The sequence below is a fragment of the Salmo salar genome, chromosome 23, assembly GCF_965601325.2.
Source record: "Salmo salar chromosome 23, fSalSal1, whole genome shotgun sequence".
Classification (NCBI taxonomy): domain Eukaryota; kingdom Metazoa; phylum Chordata; class Actinopteri; order Salmoniformes; family Salmonidae; genus Salmo; species Salmo salar.
Genome location: NC_138313.1, coordinates 17046501 through 17069326, shown reverse-complemented (window position 1 = coordinate 17069326; position 22826 = coordinate 17046501). Strand labels below are relative to the sequence as shown.

General features: G+C 41.8%; 1 protein-coding gene across 5 annotated transcripts in view; it reads left to right on the top strand.

The window, feature by feature from the left end:
- szt2 (SZT2 subunit of KICSTOR complex) overlaps positions 1-6423 on the top strand; it is a 123559-nt gene extending 117136 nt beyond the window's left edge. For all 5 annotated transcript variants that reach the window (XM_082967934.1, XM_082967935.1, XM_082967936.1 and 2 more), the window contains 3 exons: positions 1340-1450; positions 4319-4387; positions 4539-6423. In XM_082967934.1, coding sequence (XP_082824060.1) covers positions 1340-1450; positions 4319-4387; positions 4539-4682 — 324 coding nt within the window. In that variant the 3' untranslated portion in view covers positions 4683-6423. The remainder of the gene's footprint in view (positions 1-1339; positions 1451-4318; positions 4388-4538) is intronic.
- Positions 6424-22826: the final 16403 nt, after the last annotated feature.

Sequence of the window (22826 nt, the reverse complement as noted above, 5' to 3'; positions counted from 1 at the left end):
GGACACTTGAATAAGGTGATAATCTGTTTCAGCCTGAGGCTGCCTCGTCAACCTTCATGATTTTCCCGGCTTCTGAGAGCCTATTGGAGCCCTGGGAATTGTCACGTTACAGCTAAGATCCTTACTCTTCAATAAACAGATGCAAGACGCACGACTCCTTGTCAGACAGGCCACTTCCTGCATGAAACCTTGTCAGGTTTTTGCCTGCCATAGGAGTTCTGTTATACTCACAGACACCATTCAAACAGTTTTAGAAACTTTAGGGTGTTTTCTATCCAAACCTGAACAATAATATGCATATTCTAGCTTCTGAGTTGGTGTAGGAGGCAGTTAAAAATGGGCACATATTTTTTCCAAAATTCTCAATACTGCCCCCTAGCCCAAACAGGTTAAATGATGTCTCTTTAAAGATAAACTAAAACTATAATCAAATCCATCATGAGGTTGAAGCTTCTCGATGCTCAGAAGCCCAATGTGCAGAAGGTATTCATTCTGACTAGGATGTTAGCATGGGATGCTTCCCAAACCCTATTTCCTAGTATATAGGCAATGGGGTGCCATTTGGGACAGTAGAGAGCAGCCTTTTTTTTTTTAAGTTATATATACCTATATCATTATGTAGTAAAAGATGTACACTTCAATTTAGTGTGGAGGTATAGCTACAGTAAAGAGCTGCCCTCTGATCTCAGCAATTATCAACAGAAAAGTCCTAATTTAAAAACCCAAACGTACTATTTATATGTCCGTGTGATAAAGAAAAAAAAGAAGTGGAATGGAAACTTCGCTGCCAGCGAGCTGAGAGAACAGATTAAGAGTGTGTAGTAAAGTATGCACATTGAGAACTGAGTAGGATCTACAGCATTGCAGGGGTCGCCGTTGAAAAGCTGCCTACAGCTCAGCCCCCCCGCTTCGCCTCCCCTCCCGATCCTCTACTCTGCCTGCATCAATTGCTGCTGTACATAATGTATGCCAGGGAATTACAGATTCTCAGCCAAGAAATGTTTTATACATTTTAGATTCAAAGCCAGCTTAGTAATTGGATGTGTACTATTTCTGCGTTCTTTATTTTTGGAAGGTAATATCTAGAAGACTTTGAAAGATCTTTTACTTTTATCTTAATTCCTAATGTATACTTTGTCAGTGTGTGTAGGCTAATTGTTCCTCCAGTTTTAGCAATAGTTCTTATGCAGCAGAAGCGGTTTTGTATGTGGGTGGTAACTGGTAGGGTCAAGCCATTTCTTTGTCTGTAGTTCAGGAGCCTGATGAATACTTTCTGGTCGAAATGTTGAACAATAACACTTTTTAAAAAAAAGCTTTGTGTCCTCTCTCTCGGTTCCAGGACTGTTTCCTAACCATGAGTCCCAGCTGGTACCAGAGTCTGATCAAAGTGCTGCTGACTCGCTTCCCTCAGAGCTGCCGACACTTTGATGGCAGTGGCATTCAGTATCTGGTAAGAACAAAACGACTAATATAACGTATATAATATAAACACTACAAGAACATGTAAAAACTACAACTCCACAATTACAGTACAGTACAATGGTTTGTCAAAATAGGTTCCAGAGTGCGGCCTTCAGAGCTCAGCCACCACTAAATCAGGGGTCATGTTCAATAGGGCACATGTAGCAAAATCTGCAATGGAAAACGTTTCAAAACCTTTCTCCCTACTGAACACAGCCCATCCCAGTATATTATGAGGATCCCCCCCCCCCCCCATTTCTGACAATATATAAATAGCTCTCTATGTTCTGCAATGACTGACATGACAAGAGGAAACCTACTGATGATGCACTACCCAATTTCTACGTTGCACCTTGTGCATTCAACTATTACAACTTTCAAGAGAAAGTTAAAAGCCTGACTTTCAAAAAGAACAAAAACAATTGCATTTGTTCATGAACCACTGGACTACAGCACCACCAGCTACTGCACCTCCAGCTGATTCAATGTGACCCAGAATATAAGCACCCCACTAAGCAAATGAATTATCCCCTGTTCTCTACTCCACATTCAATATTATTCCATCTGCTGTATCATGACACTGCACTCAACAACATCAAAACCACCGGGTGCCTCTATCAAAGTTCCCATAGCTCAGTCATTGGACTCCACTGTTTATTATATGCATTCAAGACAAATACAATATCACTCTGTGTAATATCCAAAAATTAATTTCCTCCATCCGTCCCCTTTTTGATTTCAATGGATTTTGAAGGTTAACTTTTTATACTGAACAAAAATATAAATACAGCATGTAAAGTGTTGGTCCCATGTTTCATGAGCTGAAATAAAAGATCCCAGAAATGTTCCATATGCACAAAAAGATTACTTCTCTTAAAATTTGTGGGCACATATTCTTACATCCCTGATAGTGAGCATTTCTCTTTTGCCAAGATAATCCATCCACCTGACAGGTGTGGCATATCAAAAAGCTGATTAAACAGCATGATCATTGCACAGGTGCACCTTGTGCTGGGGACAATAAAAGGCCACTCTAAAATGGGCAGTTTTGTCACATAACACAATGCCACAGATGTCTCAAGTTTTAAAGGGAGAGTACATTTGGCATGCTGACTGCAGGAATGTCCACCAGAGCTGTTCCCAGATAATTTAATGTTAATTTCTCTACCATAAGCTGCCTCCAATGTTGTTTTATAGAATTTGGCAGTACGTCCAACCGGGCCTCACAACCGCAGACCACGTGTAACCACGCCAGCCCACATTCGGCTTCTTCACCTGCGGGATCGTCTGAGACCAGCCACCCGGACAGCTGATAAAACTGTGGGTTTGCACAATGAAGAATTTCTGCACAGCCTGCCAGAAACCGTCTCAGAGAAGCTCACCTGCGTGCTTGTCATCCTCACTGGGGTCTTGACCTGACTGCAGTTCGGCGTTGTAACCGACTTCAGTGGGCAAATGCTCACCTTCAATGGCCACTGTCATGCTAGAGAAGTGTGCTCTTCACAGATGAATCCCGGTTTCAACTGTACCGATGGCAGACAGCATGTATGGCGTCGTGTGGGCGAGTGGTTTGCTGATGTCAATGTTGTGAACAGAATGCCTCATGGTGGCGGTAGGGTTATGGTATGGGCAGGCATAAGCTACGGACAACCAACACAATTGCATTTTATCGACGGCAAGATCCTGAGGCCCATGGCTGTGCCTTTCATCTGCTTCCATCACCTCATGTTTCAGCATGATAATGCACGGCTCCATGTTGCAAGGATCTGTACACAATCCCTGGAAGCTGAAAATGTCCCAGTTCTTCCGTGGCCTGCATACTCACCAGACATGTCAACCATTAAGCATGATTGAGATGCTCTGGATTGAGGACTACAACAGCATGTTCCAGTTCCCGCCAATATCCAGCAACTTCGCACAGCCATCGAAGAGGAGTGGAACAACATTCCACAGGCCAAAATCAACAGCCTGATCAACTCCATGTGAAGGAGATGTGTCGCGCTGCATGACGAAATGATGGTCACACCAGAAACTGACCGGTTTTCTGATCCATGCCCCTACCTTTTTATTTTTTGGGGTATTTGTGACCAACAGATGCATATCTGTATTCACAGTCATGTGAAATCCATAGATTAGGGCCTAATGAATTTATTTCAATGGACTGATATCCTTATATGAACTGTAACTCAGTAAAATTGTTGCGTTTTATATTTTTGTTCAGTTCTACTGGACTAATCCGTTATAAGGAACTGCCTCAAGTCACCTTGAACTTTTCTAAATGAAACTCAGCTGTTTCTCTCAGGCTTCTAACTTTCATAGGTAACAGGGGAGAAAAATAACTATTGAGTGGGAAGAAGGAAGAAAAAAAAAAGGTCTGTTCAAACATGTAAAATTGTGAGACATCTGCAGTTTGGAAGAAGGGTTTTGACATTGTGTAAAAATGTGAAGCGTGGCTCTCAAGAGGGATTATGGGAGTCTTGTGGGGAATTTTCATCTCCGCCTCTGTGTCAAGAGGTTACTCACTACTTAATATGGTAATTGAGAGAGTTGAGATCAAAAGAACATCCCCCTGACTTTTTCTCTTCTGGAGATGTTCCGCCCTAGTACTGTAGTTGGTGACATAAACTCAACCTCTCCCTCCCTCCCTTGCAAACGACACACACAATAACTTTTTTGTTCCATAGGGAAAAAGAATAAAACAGCTCAAACACAAGATCCCGTCCATCTATTAACTGTAGGCAGTCACCTATTTTTGTTCCAAGTTATATTGTGTGGAATAGGGGGGATGGAATTTTAAGTAAGTCATTATAGCTTGAAATAAACAGTTGCCCTGCAATTCTATTATTTTCTCTTTCAGGCTGTCCTAAACCAGAAATTCACTGATTGCTTTGTTCTGGTCTTCCTTGACACTAAGGCAGGAAAAACGGTGAGTAATTGTGATGCTTGCCCCTTGTTATGCTCTCACTCTTAAAATGCCATTTATATTATTATATAGCTTCTCCAATACTGTGTATGAATTCCTTATAAGCTATAACATGAGATGGCATTTTCAATTTATCTTTGTTGTCTCCCACCAGAGCCTCAAGGTTGTGTTTAGGGAGCCGTTGCCATCCCAACCGCAGCCTAGCAGCAGCCCCCCACCACAGCTGGTGTCCATGTACCATCATCTGGAGTCTGTGATCAACACAGCCTGCTACAACCTTTGGACCGGTTTGCTGTAGGACTGGAGGGCCAATCAGGACCAGGCGTGCCTCAGAGAAACGGAGCTGCTGGGAGGTGTAGTTCCTGACAGGCGGCTTCCTTTATTGGCCGCCTTGGCTTGTGGGACACCAAAAAATAATTATTGTTGAAAAATGCTGAACCAGCGAGAGAGTTCGTAGGTCAAAGCTTCCTGTACAATTAATCAGTAGTTTACTAATTCTACCACTGGGGGAAAGGATATTCGGAGGAACTATACACACTATTGCACACAAAGGTTCTTCTTTATCAGACAGTGTATGTGCCCTGTAGTGACTGAAAATACATTTTTACTTAAAGGATTATTCTCAACACAAAATGTAAGTTGAGTTGAACCAGAGACAGGCTTTGGCTGAACTCTTTTCTGCCAGTTGTGGGTGTTGACATGCCCCCTGCAGTGGACATTGGGCCTCACAGACAGAGGTCAATTTACAAACGCTTTGCTTTGAGGCTCAGATGAACACTACCTCACAATGACAGAATCCGACTGAAGGTTTAGCTTTTTGCACTGAACAGTGCACCAGATCAAAGCAGGGAAGTTATGCAATTTGCCCCCATTTCAATGCCAACTTTCTGGGCCCATTCCTCATCAACTTGGAGGTTAGTGGTGGTAGGGTAGAGTTAAAGGGGGATGAGACTTTCAGGCTAGTTTGATCTAAAGCCAAACTTCTGTATGTAATCTCAGTCATGTTCCCATTCAGCTTCTACTTCTAATGAGAGATCATCTACAATACATGTGCAGCTAACCTGAAGTGGATCTCACTCCCCAGCCAACTGAATTTGACTATAAACAAGTCACTATTGTGCAACCAGGTGTTGGGAAATTAGATACTATTCTCAAACTCGTAACCCATTTATCATTGTAGGTGTTCAAATCATATAAACATGAATATATGAAGTTATTTTGCTCGGATACTGTGCCTTGCGAAGGTACAGGACGAGATGCTCAAGATCACCACTGCACACAATCCAGTGAATCCACAGTCTTGAGTCTTCTGCGGAGGTGAAAGATTGCTGCCATTTCAGTCTGAAATATATATATATATATATATATATTTTTTTTTTCCTCTTCCCATTGTATCCTACGTGTCAAACCTGCTACCCAATTTGCCCGACTGCCATATCTTCATCCTAGAAGTGCCTTAGTTTATGTTTTATTTCTTAACAATGCTACCAGAGCAGTTTTGTTGTTATTGCATCAATCTTGCAAGTGGAATTTCTGGAAAATGCAATTGGACTGCTAACTAGCTACATTCGGACAGGCTTGAGGATATAGCTGGTCTCTGTTTACAAAGATATGGAGTGTTGGGTGGACATACTGTAGGAGCCAGCTTGTGTACAACATTGTAATATCACACACACACACACCAGTTCAGAGATGTCATTGCAATACATTATGACTTCAAGATGGCCTTAACGTTTGTACACATTTCAATTGAAGGAAACCAAATGTTTCAAGATTGTTTAAAGTTCCTTATTAAAAAGGAATGAAGGAAATTGTAATGTTAATAATATTAATTTCTGTGTAAGGTGAATTTTTTTATTTTTTTTTGAAGGTAAGAACACTGGATTTTGAATAATTCAAGATGATGTTAACAGTTAGGCCAGCTATAGCCACAGTATAGGCATTCTGAAACTGTAATATAATCTGAAATGTGTATGTACATTATGTATATACAGATGGATTTGTATGATATGCTACAATAAACCTTATGGTATATTCAAGTGTGTTTTAACAGTAACTTGACAGATGTAAGTGTGGTACTACTGTATACCTGTGTGCGTTGTGCAGTGTTAGAGACTGAGTAGAGTGAAGAGAGGATGTGGTACAAACACAGGACTTTATTGTACAAAAGTAAATTAAAAAGACAATGGGAAAAAATACATATTGGCTTACAAAGGATCTGATCATACTGCTGCTCACCACACATTCTTAATCAAAACGTAAATAAGAGGACCTCCCGAGTGGTGCAGAGGTCTAAGGCACTGCATCGTCATGCTAGCTATGCCACTAGAGATTCTGGGTTTGAGTCCAGGCTCTGTCGCAGCCAGCCGCGACCGGGAGACCCATGGGGCGGCGCACAATTGGCCCAGCATCGTCCGGGTTAGGGGAGAGTTTGGCCAGCAGGGATGTCCTTGGCCCATCGCGCTCTAGCGACTCCTGTGGCAGCCCGACGCATGCACGCTGACACGGTTGCCAGGTGTACAGTGTTTCCTCCGACACCTTGGTGCGGCTGGCTTCCAGGTTTAGCGGGCATTGTGGCAAGAAGCAGTGCGGCTTGGTTGGGTCGTGTTTCGGAGGACGCACGGCTCTCGACCTTCGCCTCTCCCGAGTCCGTACGGGAGTTGCAGCGATGGGACAAGACTGTAACTACCAATTGGATACCACAAAATTTGTGAGAAAAAGGGGTAAAAATGTTATAAATAATAAACTAAGAAAAAAACATCAATAAGAGCTACACTACATGTCCAAAGGTATGTGGTCACCTGCTCGTCAAACATAGAATTCCAAAATCATGGGCATTAATATGGAGTTGGTCAACCCTTTGCTGCTATAACAACCTTCACTCTTCTGGGAAGGCTTTCCACTAGATGTTTGAACATTGCTGCGGGGACTTTCATTCAGGCACAAGAGCATTAGTGAGGTCGGCACTGATGTTGGGCAATTAGGCCTGGCTTACAGTCGGCGTTCCAATTCATCCCAAAGGTGTTTGATTGGGTTGAGGTCGGGGCTCTGTGCAGGTCAGTCAAGTTCTTCCACACCGATCTTGACAAACCATTTCTCTATGGATCTCGCTTTGTGCACGGGGACATTGTCATGCTGAAACAAGAAAGGGCCTTCCCCAAACTGTTGCCACAAAGTTGGAAGCATAGAATCGTCTAGAATGTCATTGTATGCTGTAGCGTTAAGATTTCCCTTCACTGGAACCATGAAAAACAGCCCCAGACCATTATTCCTCCTCAACCAAACTTCACAGTTGGCACTATGCATTCGGGCAGGTAGCGTTCTCCTCCTGGCATCTGTCAAACCCACATTTCACATTGTTAGTTCATGATTTTGCGTATTCTACCAAGTATGATATTCCGGGTCTCTTAGTCCGTCACTTGTAGTTGCTCTTCCAGTAATCTTTCACCCAACCCAGACCTTCATTTGTAGAACCTTGATTCAAAATTGACAGTTTTACTTTATACAGTATACACACTAACATTATCATAACCTTACTACTACACTCTACATTATAAATATGATGATTGAAGTGAGGAAACCGTTTAAATCCACAATGTCATAAGTGAGTTGAACTGTAGTCCAGTGCAATTAAAGGGAGTTTAGTTAAGACATCAATTGTTTCACCATTAAATGTGAGGCCTCTGGCTAAAAGTAATGCACTATGAGGAATAGTTTGTCATTTGGAATGCAGCTCAGTTCTCACCTAGTAGTTTGTATTCATAGCCAATTTATCCCTGGTAACCCAGCTACTCCAGTCGACTGAAGAGGTGCATGTATGGGAATTTCAGCTCTTCTGCACTGTCTGGGGTCACGTCTACACTTGACACTTACATGCGACTTCTGCTATCTGAATACAAATATCGCATTGAAAAGACAGGTCAGGAGGTGGTCAGGGACACATTGTTTACAGATTTTTCCTCAGTCTGGACGCAATCAGGCTACCGAAAGAGCATACAGTGGGCGACGTCATCAGCACTCCGCCCACAAGTCTCCAAAACAAACAAAAAATATTAAAATAGTGAAACATTAAAAAAGTTACCCTTTTTAGATAAAACTATACTAAATATATTCACGTCACCAAATAACTGATTAAAACACACTGTTTAGCAATGATCTACAGTACCCTCTATAGCACCCTCAAGGGTAGCACCATGGTGTAGTTATTTTGTTGTATATTTTTTACTTTTCACGTACTTAGCAACAATGTGACTCAAACCGAGAAAAATTATATTTATGTTAGCGACCTGGCTAAAGGCATCCGAAAACATGGGTTTGGTTTGCTCCTAGCAGAACTCGGCTAGGGGAAATTAATGTTTGTGTTCACACACTCCCTTAAAATACCTTCACTTAAAAAGGGCAAGGCAGGGTGGGAGGCATGGTTTCCGGTTAGGGAGAAAGGTGATGGCTGTGGGTGGATGGGGACAAAGAAACCCTTAATAACGTTCAAAGAATGTTTCATGTTCTCAGCCTCCACAAAACTCTATCCTCTATCTTGTTAATTGTGTTTAGGTGTGTTGGCCTCTCCCACTAATTGGCCACACCTGATGTTGAGTGCTTGTTTCCTTTGAAATGGTGTATGTTTGAATAGACTAAAATGAACAGCTTTGTATGTTAAAAAAAACATGGCATGCTAGCTCCATCCTGGTGGTGCAGTGGACTAATTCCATGGATAACGAACAGAACATCATAGGCTCGAATCTAACAGATCACCTTTTGCAGGATTAATGCATAAGCAAATGCATTTCCATGTGTCCTATCTGTGCTTGGAGTTCAAAACAGTTAACTCAAACTAAGGTAGCAGTGTTATTAAAAAAACTTTCAGGGAACCATAGTAAAACCTTCTCAGAACCTCCCTGCAACCTAAACATTTACTTTACAAGAACAGGCGAAACTTTCACTTCCGTTCTCAGAACGTAAATATAAAAAATATATGTGTGTGTGTGTTTTACCAATCAGGAAACGAATGGATCCTTTCCCAGAACCAATGGCAAACCAACATTTTACGTTCATACACTTCTAAGGAACAACATGTGCTTACTAGGCATGCTAATAATAGTTTTTTCCTCCCTAATCTTGAACGGGCCAGGCTGCCACTCAGGGCCAGCGGCAGAACAAATCAGTTGGATGGGCAATTGATTTCTATAGGCAAGACAGTTTTTTTTTCATTCGAACTCCTGTGTGCATGTGCACAAATGTTGGTAATGCATGTTATAATAAAGACCATAGGCAGCTCCTTGGGTGAAGCTTAAAATGTATCTTACCATTTCTACCCATATGATTATTTTACATGCACATTTCCATGGAACAATTTCATTTCAATAATAACGTTTTCATTTCTCAAAATGATTGTCACAAGGTTAATCATAAAAATCTGGTTGTGACACAGCCTGGGATCAAACCAGGGTCTGTAGGGACGCCTCAAGCACTGCAATGCAGTACCTTAGACCGCTGTGCCACTCGGGAGGCCCGTATGCCTCCCTTTCCATCCGTCTTGACTTGAGCTATTACTACTGAAATGCAACATTGTATCAACTCAGCAGGTTGGCGTGCTCAGGTGAGCATGCTCCCTCAAAATTATCAGGACAGAGAAATTAAAGTTATTCTCATAACCACGGTTCTATGAGTTGGGGACTATGCTAGTCACTCAATGTGGTATCTTTCTGCCTGGCGGCAGGATGAGTCGAGATATTAATATCGGAGTAATTCCGTGCCATGGGTGTGATGCACGTGCACCCACCCCCTAAAAATACATGGGCGCGTAGCTTCACTTCCCCAAGACTCTCCCTACAAGGGATCCAACATCTGGAATAGCATAGTCCCTAGCTCATAGAACCGTGTTTACGTGAGTAACCTTCCTTCTATTTTGCTTGAGGGATTATGCTAGTCACTCAATGGGATGACAATACCAGAGTAAGTCAGTTTCCGTAGGCCACAGCCTAGAGCAACACATCACCATAGGCGTTTGAGGCAGTACACAGCCCAACCACAGGTTACTGTTGGGAGTCAAGGGTAGCACCAAGCACAGCTGAGCTCACACCGTGAGGTTCAGCCACATTCACCGGGTAAAACCTTGCAAAGGTACTGTGGGATGCCTGCTCCAAGTATGCGTTTAGGGATCTCACAGGACACAGAACACGTACATCAACATAATGAACCCCAGGAGGCATAGAGGTGGACAAGGCTGTCAGCACCATTTCTCTGTTCACGTGACCTGGGAGCAGGACCTTTGGTAGGAAGGCAGGATTAGGCCACAGAGTAACGCTCGCCTTACCCGGGCCTAGACAATTACTAACAGATATAGCATGGAGCTCGCTAACCCTCTTGGTAGAGGTGATGGCCACCAGAAACACAGTCTTAAGAGAGAGAACCATATCCAAATCCCATTTGGGTACTGAGGGGGCTTTTGAGGGGCGTGCTGAACCAGTGGCTTCTTGGCCATCTTGGGGCAATCCGAAGGACCTGCTGGCCCGCTTTCCTGATTCTGTCCAGAGTCGCTGAAATCAGCGGATCAGAGGGAATTCCCTGGACAGCTTGTCCACTGCAGTGTTCAGGATCCCTGGGTGGTGTACACATCTTAGTGAGGCCAGATTATTCTGTGAGGTGAGCCCTCATTAGAGACGAGTTGATCCGCATGCCGACGAATATCACAGTTTGTGTGGAGACCAAGGGGATTTTTTGCATGTTCAACCTGATGCCTAGCTCTGATATGTACTTCAGGAGAGATGTCGTATCTTCCGCTGCCTGTTCTCCTGACTGAGCCCAGATTAGCCAATTGTCTAGGTAATTTAGTACTATTATCCCTTGTGGTGCTAGAGCGGCTCCAATTCAACTTGTGAATGCGCTTGGTTCCAGCGAGAGGCTGAAAGGTAACACTTGGTACTCGTATGCTATGTCGTTGAATACAAAGTGTGGGAACTTCCTGTGATCCAGGTGGATCAGTAAATGGAAGTAGAATAATTTAGATCGACACTGGTGAATCCCTGGCTTGTGCTGATAGCCTATAGGATGCTTGACTGAGAACATCTTGAAGGGGAGGGTTTTCAAGAACCAGTTGAGAGCCCTCAAGTGCAGGATGGGGCAAAAGCCACCATCTCTCTTGGGGACTAGGAAATATACTGCATAGAACCCACTGTTCTGTTCTGATGGTTCGAGTTGTCTAATTGCAATCTCCAGTTGGAGAGCTTCTCTTTTCAGGGGGTCGGCTGTTGTAGTTGACCAAACCCTTCTGAAAGGTGGTGGCCTGCGTCGGAACTGGGGTTTGTACCCCTGTAGTATTGTATCCAGGACCCAGAGGGACTCCACAAGCTCCTCCCACTTTACCCGATGGGTGTGGGAGAAGAGGGCCGATCCCCGGGGCAACACACCCATCAGGATGACTGAGGGGGCCCGTCCTCCTTCGGAGCAGAGGGACGGCGCTTGTTATTCTGCTGCCTGTTCTGGTGGTGGCACTGCTGACCTGGAGCCTGTTGATGTGGCTGGTTCAGGGGGGGAGGGCCCAAGTGGCCTTTCAAGACAGGGCTGAAGTCTAGACTACAATGGTCTCTGGGTAGGGTAATACAGGGCAGAGGAACCCATGAAAGACTGCAGGGTCTATCTGTCCTTCTGCAGCTTTGGTGTTTGGTCCAAAATGGCATCCACACCAGGACCAAGTTTGACACAGTTCATTGGAGAACTTGGGACACTGAGGAATGTACACTCTGCTCGGGCTGCTGTTAAGGTCTGGCTCAATATCTAGAGTTTTCAGAACCCTAGAGAGGAGCTCCTGCATATCAACTGATGAACAGGCCACTTCCCTCTCAGCCCTCTCTGAGCCATCTTTCGCTGACCCAGAAATGGCTTAGAGGTCTCTTCATCTAGGTCATTACCAGCAAAGATGGAGATGGCATTATGATCTTGTCTTCAATGGAGCCTGTCAGGCTGAGAGAGCAGAGCTGTGAAGAGAAGGTCCCCTGTTCTTCTTGGACTGCTTGGTGGGCAGGCCCACCGCTGAGAAGGGCTGTTTATGCTTGAGGCCACCCCCGGAGCCTCTAGCGTTTGTCTCCATCATAGCTAATCATGCTTCACATAGGCGTGGGCCGAGAGTAGCACAATAAATGCAGCTAAAGGGGGAATTCACAGCCTGAATGGCATGCTCTAAGCCTAGGCATATCATACAGGTGGAATGGGCAACAGCCAAAGCCAGCATTGCATTTATCGCAGTAGTATGGCACGGATAATCTTCTGTCTAGACTGAAGCAGAAATACAGATATGTCTTATTTAAGCAATAAAACATGAGGCCATGTGTTATGACATTTCTATCATGTATGTAATGTGGTCATAGCTACGAGGTGAAGCCAAGTGACGTAGACCACAAGTCATGATAAAAATGTCATAACACATGGACTGGAGTGTAGTATTGCTTTTATACAATGGGTTACCAGCATTAAAAATCAATTTTTCATCAAAATGTGATGCTACATGCAGTAACACTGGTTGTTAAGTGACATTTTTGGCATTCTCTGGTCGTTCTATTTGTATTGACTGCCATGTAAACTATCCAAGGGCTTGTTGATAGTTCCAGATCCTTGGTTTCTAGTGCCGCTGTCCATGGTGCTGAAAATAGCGCACGTCTGGGCAATGCTTAGGAAAATTGAATGCCAGATTGAAACATTGAAACATTGTCCATTAATCTAAAAACAGCGCTGAAACATTGTAGCAAAGACACTGATACAGCAGATAAGAATAGAAACCACAATGAATTTTTTTCCCCGGATGGTCACAACATTGACAGCTATTTATTTATGATACTGCAGAGCTCGTTCCCTATGTTCTCATACATGCAGCCGCGACGATTATCTCTCTCTTTCCATTGGATATCTGTGGTTCTTGGTTTCTTCATCGAAACGCAGTGTTGCGAATTTCAAAACATTTTTGCCTTTTTTTTATTACAAATGAGTCTGGCGATTTCCTTCATTGCCTCTTCGGCCAAAGTGCAACTGCAAATCAAACTACACCTTCTTCAGTAGGTGACGTATAAACTCCGGAGAATGTTATCCATTTCCGGTTTTGAAACAGTTGCCCGATTGATGTTATCCCCTTTTCTGACAGCCAATCCAGAAAGCACTTCACTGCCCAGTTGGGTTGTCTTGATGTAGCTAGCTTTTTAATTTCTCTCCTTTTCTATGTCGTCAATAGCAGCACTAACGTTACTGATTTCTCCATGTCTAACGTTAACGTTAGGCTCAGGTTGCTGGTTCACATGTGCTTCCTCTTGTTTCATTTCTTTTCTCCTCCTCTTTTTGTTGGCACCATTTTCAAACGTTAGTCGATAAAACAAATCAAAAGTAACTTTAAAATCAGGACGAGTTACAGGTGCTGAGACTATTAGTTGTAAAAGTAGTAGTGGTAGTGCGTTCTTAGGTAATGACGTAAACGACGCCACTTTATATGAACTTGGCCATGTGTATGTTGTCTCGTACTGATTAGTGTATTTCACAGCCTTTGACCAAACTACGCAGCCTATTACCAAGCTTTTTAGGCCTTTAAATTATTTTGAAGCCTTTTACCAAACTTCGCAGCCTATTATTTTGAAAGCTGGTTTGCCCCTTAGGGCCACAGTACTACCTAGGGCTCCTAGTACCCCTGGTTGGGAACCTCTGTCTTAAATGACTTGGTTTTCATGAATTTTATAATATAAGCATGAAGCCCATTCAAAAACAGTATGTGTCTTGCTACAAGAAGTAGGCGGGACTTACATAGCCTATAATGGTAAATACTGTGACAAAAATTGATCTATTTTTTTATTTTATCTATTTTAGTCTTGATCGATTTTGCATCAGCATCCCTTTTCCTCCTCAAATAGTGGGATCCACTGTGGTTCATGAAGTGGCTAGGGATGCTGTAGTAGGCTATGCTTATAGATTTATGCTTGATCAGGCAATGCTGTCCAGAGGCTCCGTATGGAGGGCGTGATGCAATTGCGGAGCCTCCAGAAGCTTGCGGAGGCCAAATCGAGCTCTGCACCACAACACGATCCACCTTCCAAATTGTGTAACAATGCAGAGGACTCCGTATAGTTCCGTATCGATATGATTGGTTGACGGTAGGTGGGGGCGGGAGATCCTATATAAACAAAAACTCACTTCCTTGACAACTTCCTTCACAACAGCTCTGCTCCAACAGCTCTACTCTGTTCCGCAAAGCAAAGCACAAAAAGTATGAATGCCTTGATTTCTGCAGAGGCCGTATCACCGTAAATGCTGTACGGCCAATGCAGACGTGGGATTGAACATGCAGCGCCTTTTAGAAGGATGCTGTGAAGTAGAGAGATCCTTGAGTAAATCTCTATTTTCAATTTATGTTGTGTGATGTGCTTTGTGTTAATTACCAGGTCTAAGGAACTGCATCTCAGTGCTAGAGGCGTCACTACAGACCCTGGTTCAATCCTGGGCTGTATCACAACTGGCTGTGATTGGGAGTCCCATAGGGCGGCGCACAATTGTCCCTGCATCGTCCGGGTTAGGGTTTGGCCGTCATTGTAAATAAGAATTTGTTCTTAACTGACTTGCCTAGTTAAATAAAGGTTAAATAAATAAAAAAACTAAAGATACATATGGCCTCAAACACACATTGCATTGACCTATTATTTTTCTTAATTATACTGTACACAGTGACTGCAAAACTTTTGATCAGCTTTTCCCAGTGATGTAACAAATTGTCCTCTTAGCAAGTGGCGTGTCCAGGGGATGGGTTAGGGTTAATCTGATTGGTCCCCAAAGAAATTCTGAGATCTGATAGGTAATCTCTGAATATATTGATAATTTTGACCAAGACGCACACTGACAGCAAGACTCAATCTCACTGGAGAAAATCTCAGAGCTAGTGAAACAGCGCCCCTCTGTCTTAGTATATGTAGCCCATGTATCTGATGCTGTTTGGCCAAAAACAGTATGACATTTCATATTATTTTTGGTCAGACAGCATCAGATACATAGGCTACAGATACGAAGAAAAAGGGGCAATGTTTGCTCACTTGGATGCTTTCTCTGATGGTGAAATAGATTCAGCCTCTTGCGAATTGAAGGAAAATTATGAAACGGATAGACACGAATGATAAATAGTATTTTTTTTCTTGGGGAAGCCTGGCTTCCCTTGGCATCCATGAATACACAACATCTCGTAGGCTGAATGTCATTATACATACGGTGTTCGTAATAGATTTCAAATAGCGGGTGCACAGTGCACTGTTTGGTGATGGACTTATTTTGGAGTAGGCAAAAGTGAGTAACATTTAGCAGGCAAGATTTGCATATAATTCCTGTGACATTATTTTATATTATTTTATAGTATGAAAATACAATTAAACAGCTGAATAAAACAGACAGGATATTTTCCCCAAACGATTTCCGAGTAAGTGTGCACGAGTGCACATGAGTGTGCACGATTTCCGAGTGAGTGTGCACATATTCTGTTTTGAGTGGTTATTAACAAAGAAACAGGTCCTCCTATATGCTTAACTTATTTATGCAACTTTAGTTGTGATACAAACCTAAGGTTATATGTTTTGATTTCTAATACATTATAAGGCTGCGTGAGGCTACTCTAATGATGATTTGTGCAGGCTGCGCACACACAGACTTCATCAGTCTCTCATTCACAATTTGACAAGCCCTTGATAATATTCTCACCCATTAGACTATGCTCAATGTAATCTAGTCTTTACATATAGCCTACTAATATACTGTATATGTGGAATAATGTTTTATTTACAATGGCCCACGAAAACCATAATCTGTAGTCTGCGCTCGAATAGTGAATGGAAGTTACTTTTTAATATACCATGTAGGCTACACTGTTTGTGAAGCGGATTAATGTGTCATCAAAACTATGTTTTCTTACACAATTGCATAGCAACATGGGCTTATAGGAACACATTTACGTCATTTAGCAGACGCTCTTATCCAGAGTGACTTACAAATTGGTGCAGCCATCTAATACAGTATACGGACGAGATGCAGTGGAGTTGGAACTGAGCAGCTATAAGGCAACACATGCTTTTAAATATTGTAATAATATTGTACAAATACAGCAGACAGAGAGAGAGAGAGACAGAGAGAGGGGGGCCCTATAGAAACAGGGGCAGCACCAGAAGATGGTCAGATCTGGGACCAGGATATCAGAACGCCAACACAAACTGGTTCAGAAGGCCATTGAGAGGTTTGGACTACAGGTTATTCCACAGAGAATATCTGGTAGGTAGGTACAGACATGATGCAGAGAATATCTGGTAGGTACAAACAGACGTGTTATTTAATTCCGTGCATCAACCAGCTATGAGGAGCTGGCTCTCGCTGCCCAACAGCTGATCATATTCCACTCAAACTCTGAATGCCAGGGCTTTCATGAAGTGTTTGATTTGATTTTCTATTACACTTGCACTGATGTCAGAGTGATTTAGAGGGACAATAAAGGGCTGAGTACCGGCCATTAGAGATGGTCATTAGCAAGTTTGGTAGGCTGCTAATGACCATCAGAGGCGTCAGAGTGCATTTTTGGAGTAGCCTGGTTACCGTGACTCAACTGTCACATATCATTTGACTGCGGTCATGACTCATGACTGCCAGTGAGGCGGTAATACGGTCACCGTAACAGCCCTATTCATGACACAATAGAAGGTAATACATTTTTGCAGTTAAATTAAGTCTTTACTATAAAGCCCATAAAAAAAAATCCGCATAGGAGGTTTCATTAAAAACATAGCGACCTTCGAATGTCATGGTATAATTAGCACCATGGATGACACTTTCAAGTGAATTTACTGCTGTATGCTAATACCCTTACATAAAATCCTGATCTTGAATGCAAACACAGTAACAGGAATGTTGGAATTGATTTATGATTTATTTGAACAGGAAAATGTACCAAACTTAAGCATTTAATGCATTGAACCATCATAATTACAGTACCAGTCAAACTTTGCACACACCTACTCATTCAAGTTATTATTATAATTTTTTTTACTATTTTCTACATTGTAGAATAATAGTGAAGACATCAAAACTATAAAACAACACATATGGAATCATGTAGTAACTAAAAAAGTGTTAACCAAATCAAAATATATTTTAGACTTTAGATTCTTCAAAGTAGCCAACCTTTGCCTTGATGACAGCTTTGCGCACTCTTGGCATTCTCTCAACTAGCTTCAACTGAAATGCTTTTCAAAAAGTCTTGAAGGAGTTCCCATATATGCTGAGCACTTGTTGGCTGCTTTTCCTTCACTCTGTGGTCCAATTAATCACAAACCATCTCAATTGGGTTGAGGTCGTGTGATTGTGGAGGCCAGGTTATCTGATGCAGCACTCCATCACTCTCCTTCTTGACACAGCCTGGAAGTGTATTTTGGGTCATTCTGTTGAAAAACAAATGATAGTCCCACTAAGCGTCAACCAGATGGGATGGCGTATCGCTGCAGAATTCTGTGGTAGACATGCTAGTTAAGTGTGCCTTGAATTATAAATAAACCACAGACCGTGTCACCAGCAAAGTACACCCCCACACAATCACACATCCTCCTCAATGCTTCATGGTGGGAACCACACATGCTGCAATTTCCGAGGCTGGTAACTCTAATGAACTTATCCTCTGCAGCAGAGGTTATACTGGGTCTTCCTTTCCTGTGGCGGTCCTCATGAGAGCCAGTTTCATCATAGTGCTTGATGGTTTTTGCGACTGCACTTGAAGAAAGTTCTTGACATTTTCCGGATTTACTGACCTTCATGTCTTAAAGTAATAATGGACTGTCATTTCTCTTTACGTATTTGAGCTGTGGTCCCGTGTGGCTCAGTTGGTAGAGCATGGTGTTTGCAACGCCAGGGTTGTGGGTTCGATTCCCACGGGGGACCAGTACGGAGAAGAAAATGTACAATATGTATGAAATGTATGCATTCACTACTGTAAGTTGCTCTGGATAAGAGTGTCTGCTAAATGACTAAAATGTAAAAATGTAAGCTGTTCTTGCCATAATATGGACTTGGTCTTTTACCAAGTAGGGCTATCTTCTGTATACCACCCCTACCTTGTCACAACACAACTGATTGGCTCAAACACTTTAAGAAGGAAAGAATTTCCACAAATAAATGTTTAACAAGACACACATGTTAATTGAAATGCATTCCAGGTGACTGCCTCATGAAGCTGGTTGAGTAGCCAAGAGTGTGCAAAGCTGTCATAAAGGCAAAGGGTGGCTACTTTGAAGAATCTCAAATATAAAATCTATTTTGATTTGTTTAACACTTTCGTGGTTACTACATGATTCCATGATCTGTTATTAGTTTTGATGTCTTCACTATTATTCTACAATGTAGAAAATAGTAAAAAATTAAGAAAAACCCTGGGATGAGTACGTGTGTCTAAACTTTTGACTGGTACTATATATATATATATATATATGTGTCTATGTGTTATGGCCCCACTAAACTTGGTTTGTGGCCCACCTTTGCAACCCCATTTAAAATGTTCTGGACACGCCACTGCTCTCAGGTACTTGTGGTTCCATCAGTCAGTCCCTATCTGATTGTTCTTGATACTCTCTCTGTCATACTATTTAGCTCTCTAATGGCAGCACGGTTTGTTGCTAGGCAATATAATCTTTTACCTAAATGCAGTTGTTGTGCTCCATAAACGGAGCCTTTGTTTGTTTCTCCTCTCTAAAGGGTACACTAGTGGAATTGACAGAGGTGTTGACTTCTTCTGACATGGAAAATAATCATTTAAATTAAACATTGAATATCCCTTTGAGCATGGTGAAGTTATAAATTACACTTTGGATGGCGTATCAATACATCCAGTCATTACAAAGATACAGGCATCCTTCCTAACTCAGTTGCCCGAGAGAAAGGAAACTGCTCAGAAATTTCACCAGGAGGCCAATGGTGACTGAAACAGTTACAGAGTTTAATCCTTAAGAGTTCATTGACACACCCATGCATCAATCTAAGTAACATAATTAAAAAAATCCCCATCAAAATCCGTCATTTTAAAACTTCTTTGGGATCAGTGTCCCTTCCACGGGACGGTTGTGCTAATGTAGGCTAATGCGATTAGCATGAGGTTGTAAGTAACAAGAACATTTCCCAGGACATAGACATATCTGATATGGGCAGAAAGCTTAAATTATTGTTAATCTATCCACACTGTCCAATTTACAGTAGACATGCTATTGCTAAGAATACCATGCTATTGTTTGAGGAGAGTGTACAATTTTGAACATGAAAAGTTATTAATAAAGAAATTAGGCACATTTGGGCAGTCTTGATACAACATTTTGATCAGAAATACAACGGTTCATTGGATCAGTCTAAAATGTTGCACATATACTGCTGCCATCTAGTGGCCAAAATATAAATTGCACCTTGGCTGAAATGATACATTAGGGCCTTTCTCTTGCATTTCAAAGATGGTACAAAATAACGTTTTTTTTCTTTGTATTATCTTTTACCAGATCTGTTGTGTTATATTCTCCTACATTCCTTTCACATTTCAACAAACTTCCAAGTGTTTCCTTTCAAATGGTACCAAGAATATGCATATCCTTGCTTCAGGGCCTGAGCAACAGGCAGTTAGATTTGGGTATGTCATTTTAGGCGAAAATTGAAAAAAATGGGTTGATCTTTAAGAGGTTTTTAAGCTAGAGATATCTGCATTGGGTTTTTGCGTGTTCTGCAGCTCAATCCGCCGTATCCGCCTATCTGCGGTGGAAGGTTGCCCACGGGACTTGTATGAAGGTAACCCATGTAAATTATTGGAAGTATGGAGGTAGTTTTGTGCCAACAAAAATAAAGCGTTAAATACGTTTCCAAAAAAACTAAAATATTTCCTCAGCTTTCTTACATCTCCAAGATATAGGACAAACACTTCAAAACTTAATTCCTTATGATTTATTTTTTGAATGTCTTTTTTGTCATTTTCAATGTGTTATTCAATGCATTTCTATGATCTATAGTGTCTTCAGAAAGTATTCACACTCCTTCACTTCTTCCCAAATAAATTGTGTTACAGCCTGAATTTAAAATGGATTAAGATTTTTTGGTAACTGGCCTACATACACTACCCCATAACATCAAAGTGGAATTGTGTTTTCAAAATGTTTACAGATTCATAAAAAAATAAGTATTTAACCCGTTTGTTATGGCAAGCTTAAATAAGTTCAGGAGTAAATATGTGCTTAACAATTTACAAAATAAATTGCATGGACTGTACCCCACACATATAGTACCATTTTCCTGTAAGGTCGACCACAAAGACCAGGGAGGTTTTCCAATGCCTCGCAAAGAATGGCGCCTATTGGTAGATAGATATAACAAAAAAGCAGACATTGAAAATCCCTTCGAGCATGGTGAAGTTGTTAATTATACTTTGGATGGTGTGATACACCCAGTCACTAAAAAGATACAGCCGTCCTTCCTAACTCAGTTGCCAGAGAGGAAGGAAACTGCTCAGGGATTTCACCATGAGGCCATCGGTAACTTTAAAACAGTTGCAGAGTTATGGGAGAGAACTGAAGATGGCTCAACAACATTGTAGTTACTCCATAATACTACCCTAATTGACAGAATGAAAAGGAAGCCTGTACAGAATACACATATTTCAAAACATTCATCCTTTTTGCAACAAGACATTAAAGTAATACTGCAAACAATGTGGCGAAGCAATTTCCTTTTTTTCCTGAATACAAAGTGTTATGTTTGGGGCAAATCCAATAATATTTTTATGAATTTGTAAACATTTTCGAAAACATAATTCCACTTTGACGTTATGGGGTCACATCCAGTGACAGAAAATAAGGTATTAGTGAGTAGCACTCTCACTATTTTCAAGCATAGTGGTGACTGCATCATGTTATGGGAATGCTTATGTTTGTGCAGGCCTGGGGAGTTTTTCAGGATAAAAAAATAAACAGAATGGAGTTAAGCACAGGCAAAATCCAGAGGAAAACCTGGTTCCGTCAGCTTTCCACCAGACACTGAGAGATGAATTCAACTTTCAGCACGACAATAACCTAAAACACAAGGCCAAAAACACACACGAGTTGCTTACCAAGAAGACAGTGAATCTTCCCGAGTGGCCGAATTACAGTTTTGATTTAAATCTACTTGAAAATATATGGCAAGACCTGGAAATGCTTGTCTAGCAATGATAAACAATCAATTTGACAGATCTTGAAGAATTTAGAAAAGAATAATGGGCAAATGTTGCACAATCCAGGTTTGGAACGCTCTTAAAGACTTACCCAGAAAGACTCACAGCTGTAATCGCTGCCAAAGGTATATCTACAAAGTATTGACTCAGGGGTGTGAATACTTATGGAAATTAGATATTTCTGTATTTAATTGATTAAATTAGCATATATTTCTAAAAACATGTTTTCACTTTGTCATTATGGGCTATTGTGTGTACGTGGGTGAGAAAAACATCTATTTAATAAATTTTGAATTAAGGCTGTAACACAACAAAATGTGGAATAAATGTCATATTTATGTATGAATACTCCCCCCCCCCCCCCCCCCCCCCCACAGATTGTCTGTCAGGCCTAACCGACAGACAATCTGAGCAGTATTCTACTGCCTGATTGCTCTGAAAGTCTAACTTGTAGGGTAGACTCATTTCCTATTGTCCTGGCTGGCTCATATTACTACCCACTGGGCACAGATGTCTATTCCACGTTGATTCAACTTAATTTAATTGAAATTACTTGGAAACAATGTTGATTCAACCAGCGTGTGCTCATTTGGATGACAAGTAAAATCTGGTAGATGGAACATTTGGAACGTTCTCCTCTTGCATGTACAATGAAGACTTCATACATTTGAGGCCATCTCACCCATTGATGTTGTTGACTTGCAGATAACCGTGGCCTTAAAGAATTTGCTTCATTTCTCACAGACCAGCTGAAGCAGTGTTTTTTTTTTTTTACCGATACGCCGCAGTGACAGTGTCATTCTATGGCCACCGCCACCATAAGTTGCAGGTAGTCTAACTAACAGGCCTCCTCCAAAAGACGATGTAAACTAAACCACCTCCATCTACATACAAATGGCACCCTATTCCCTATGTAGTGCACTACAGGTCAAATTAATGCAGTATATATTTGGGAGGCAGCCCCAGAGAACAGGGCTAGCGCTGCCCCGGGCCCAGGGGAGGGCACTGGTGCAGGAAATTGAAAAGCGGACAACACAGACCTCATACGTCCTGGCACTAACAAGCATACTTTGTGGTGACAAAAAGAAACCTAGGGCTTTTATTGATTTCATGGTTCAGGCTGATGTGTTAACTGACGGGCCATCTAACTGTGATAGATGTAACATTACTGCTGCAGGGAGGAAAGAGAGGCAGGTTTTAGGGTTCAGATAAAGAGGAATG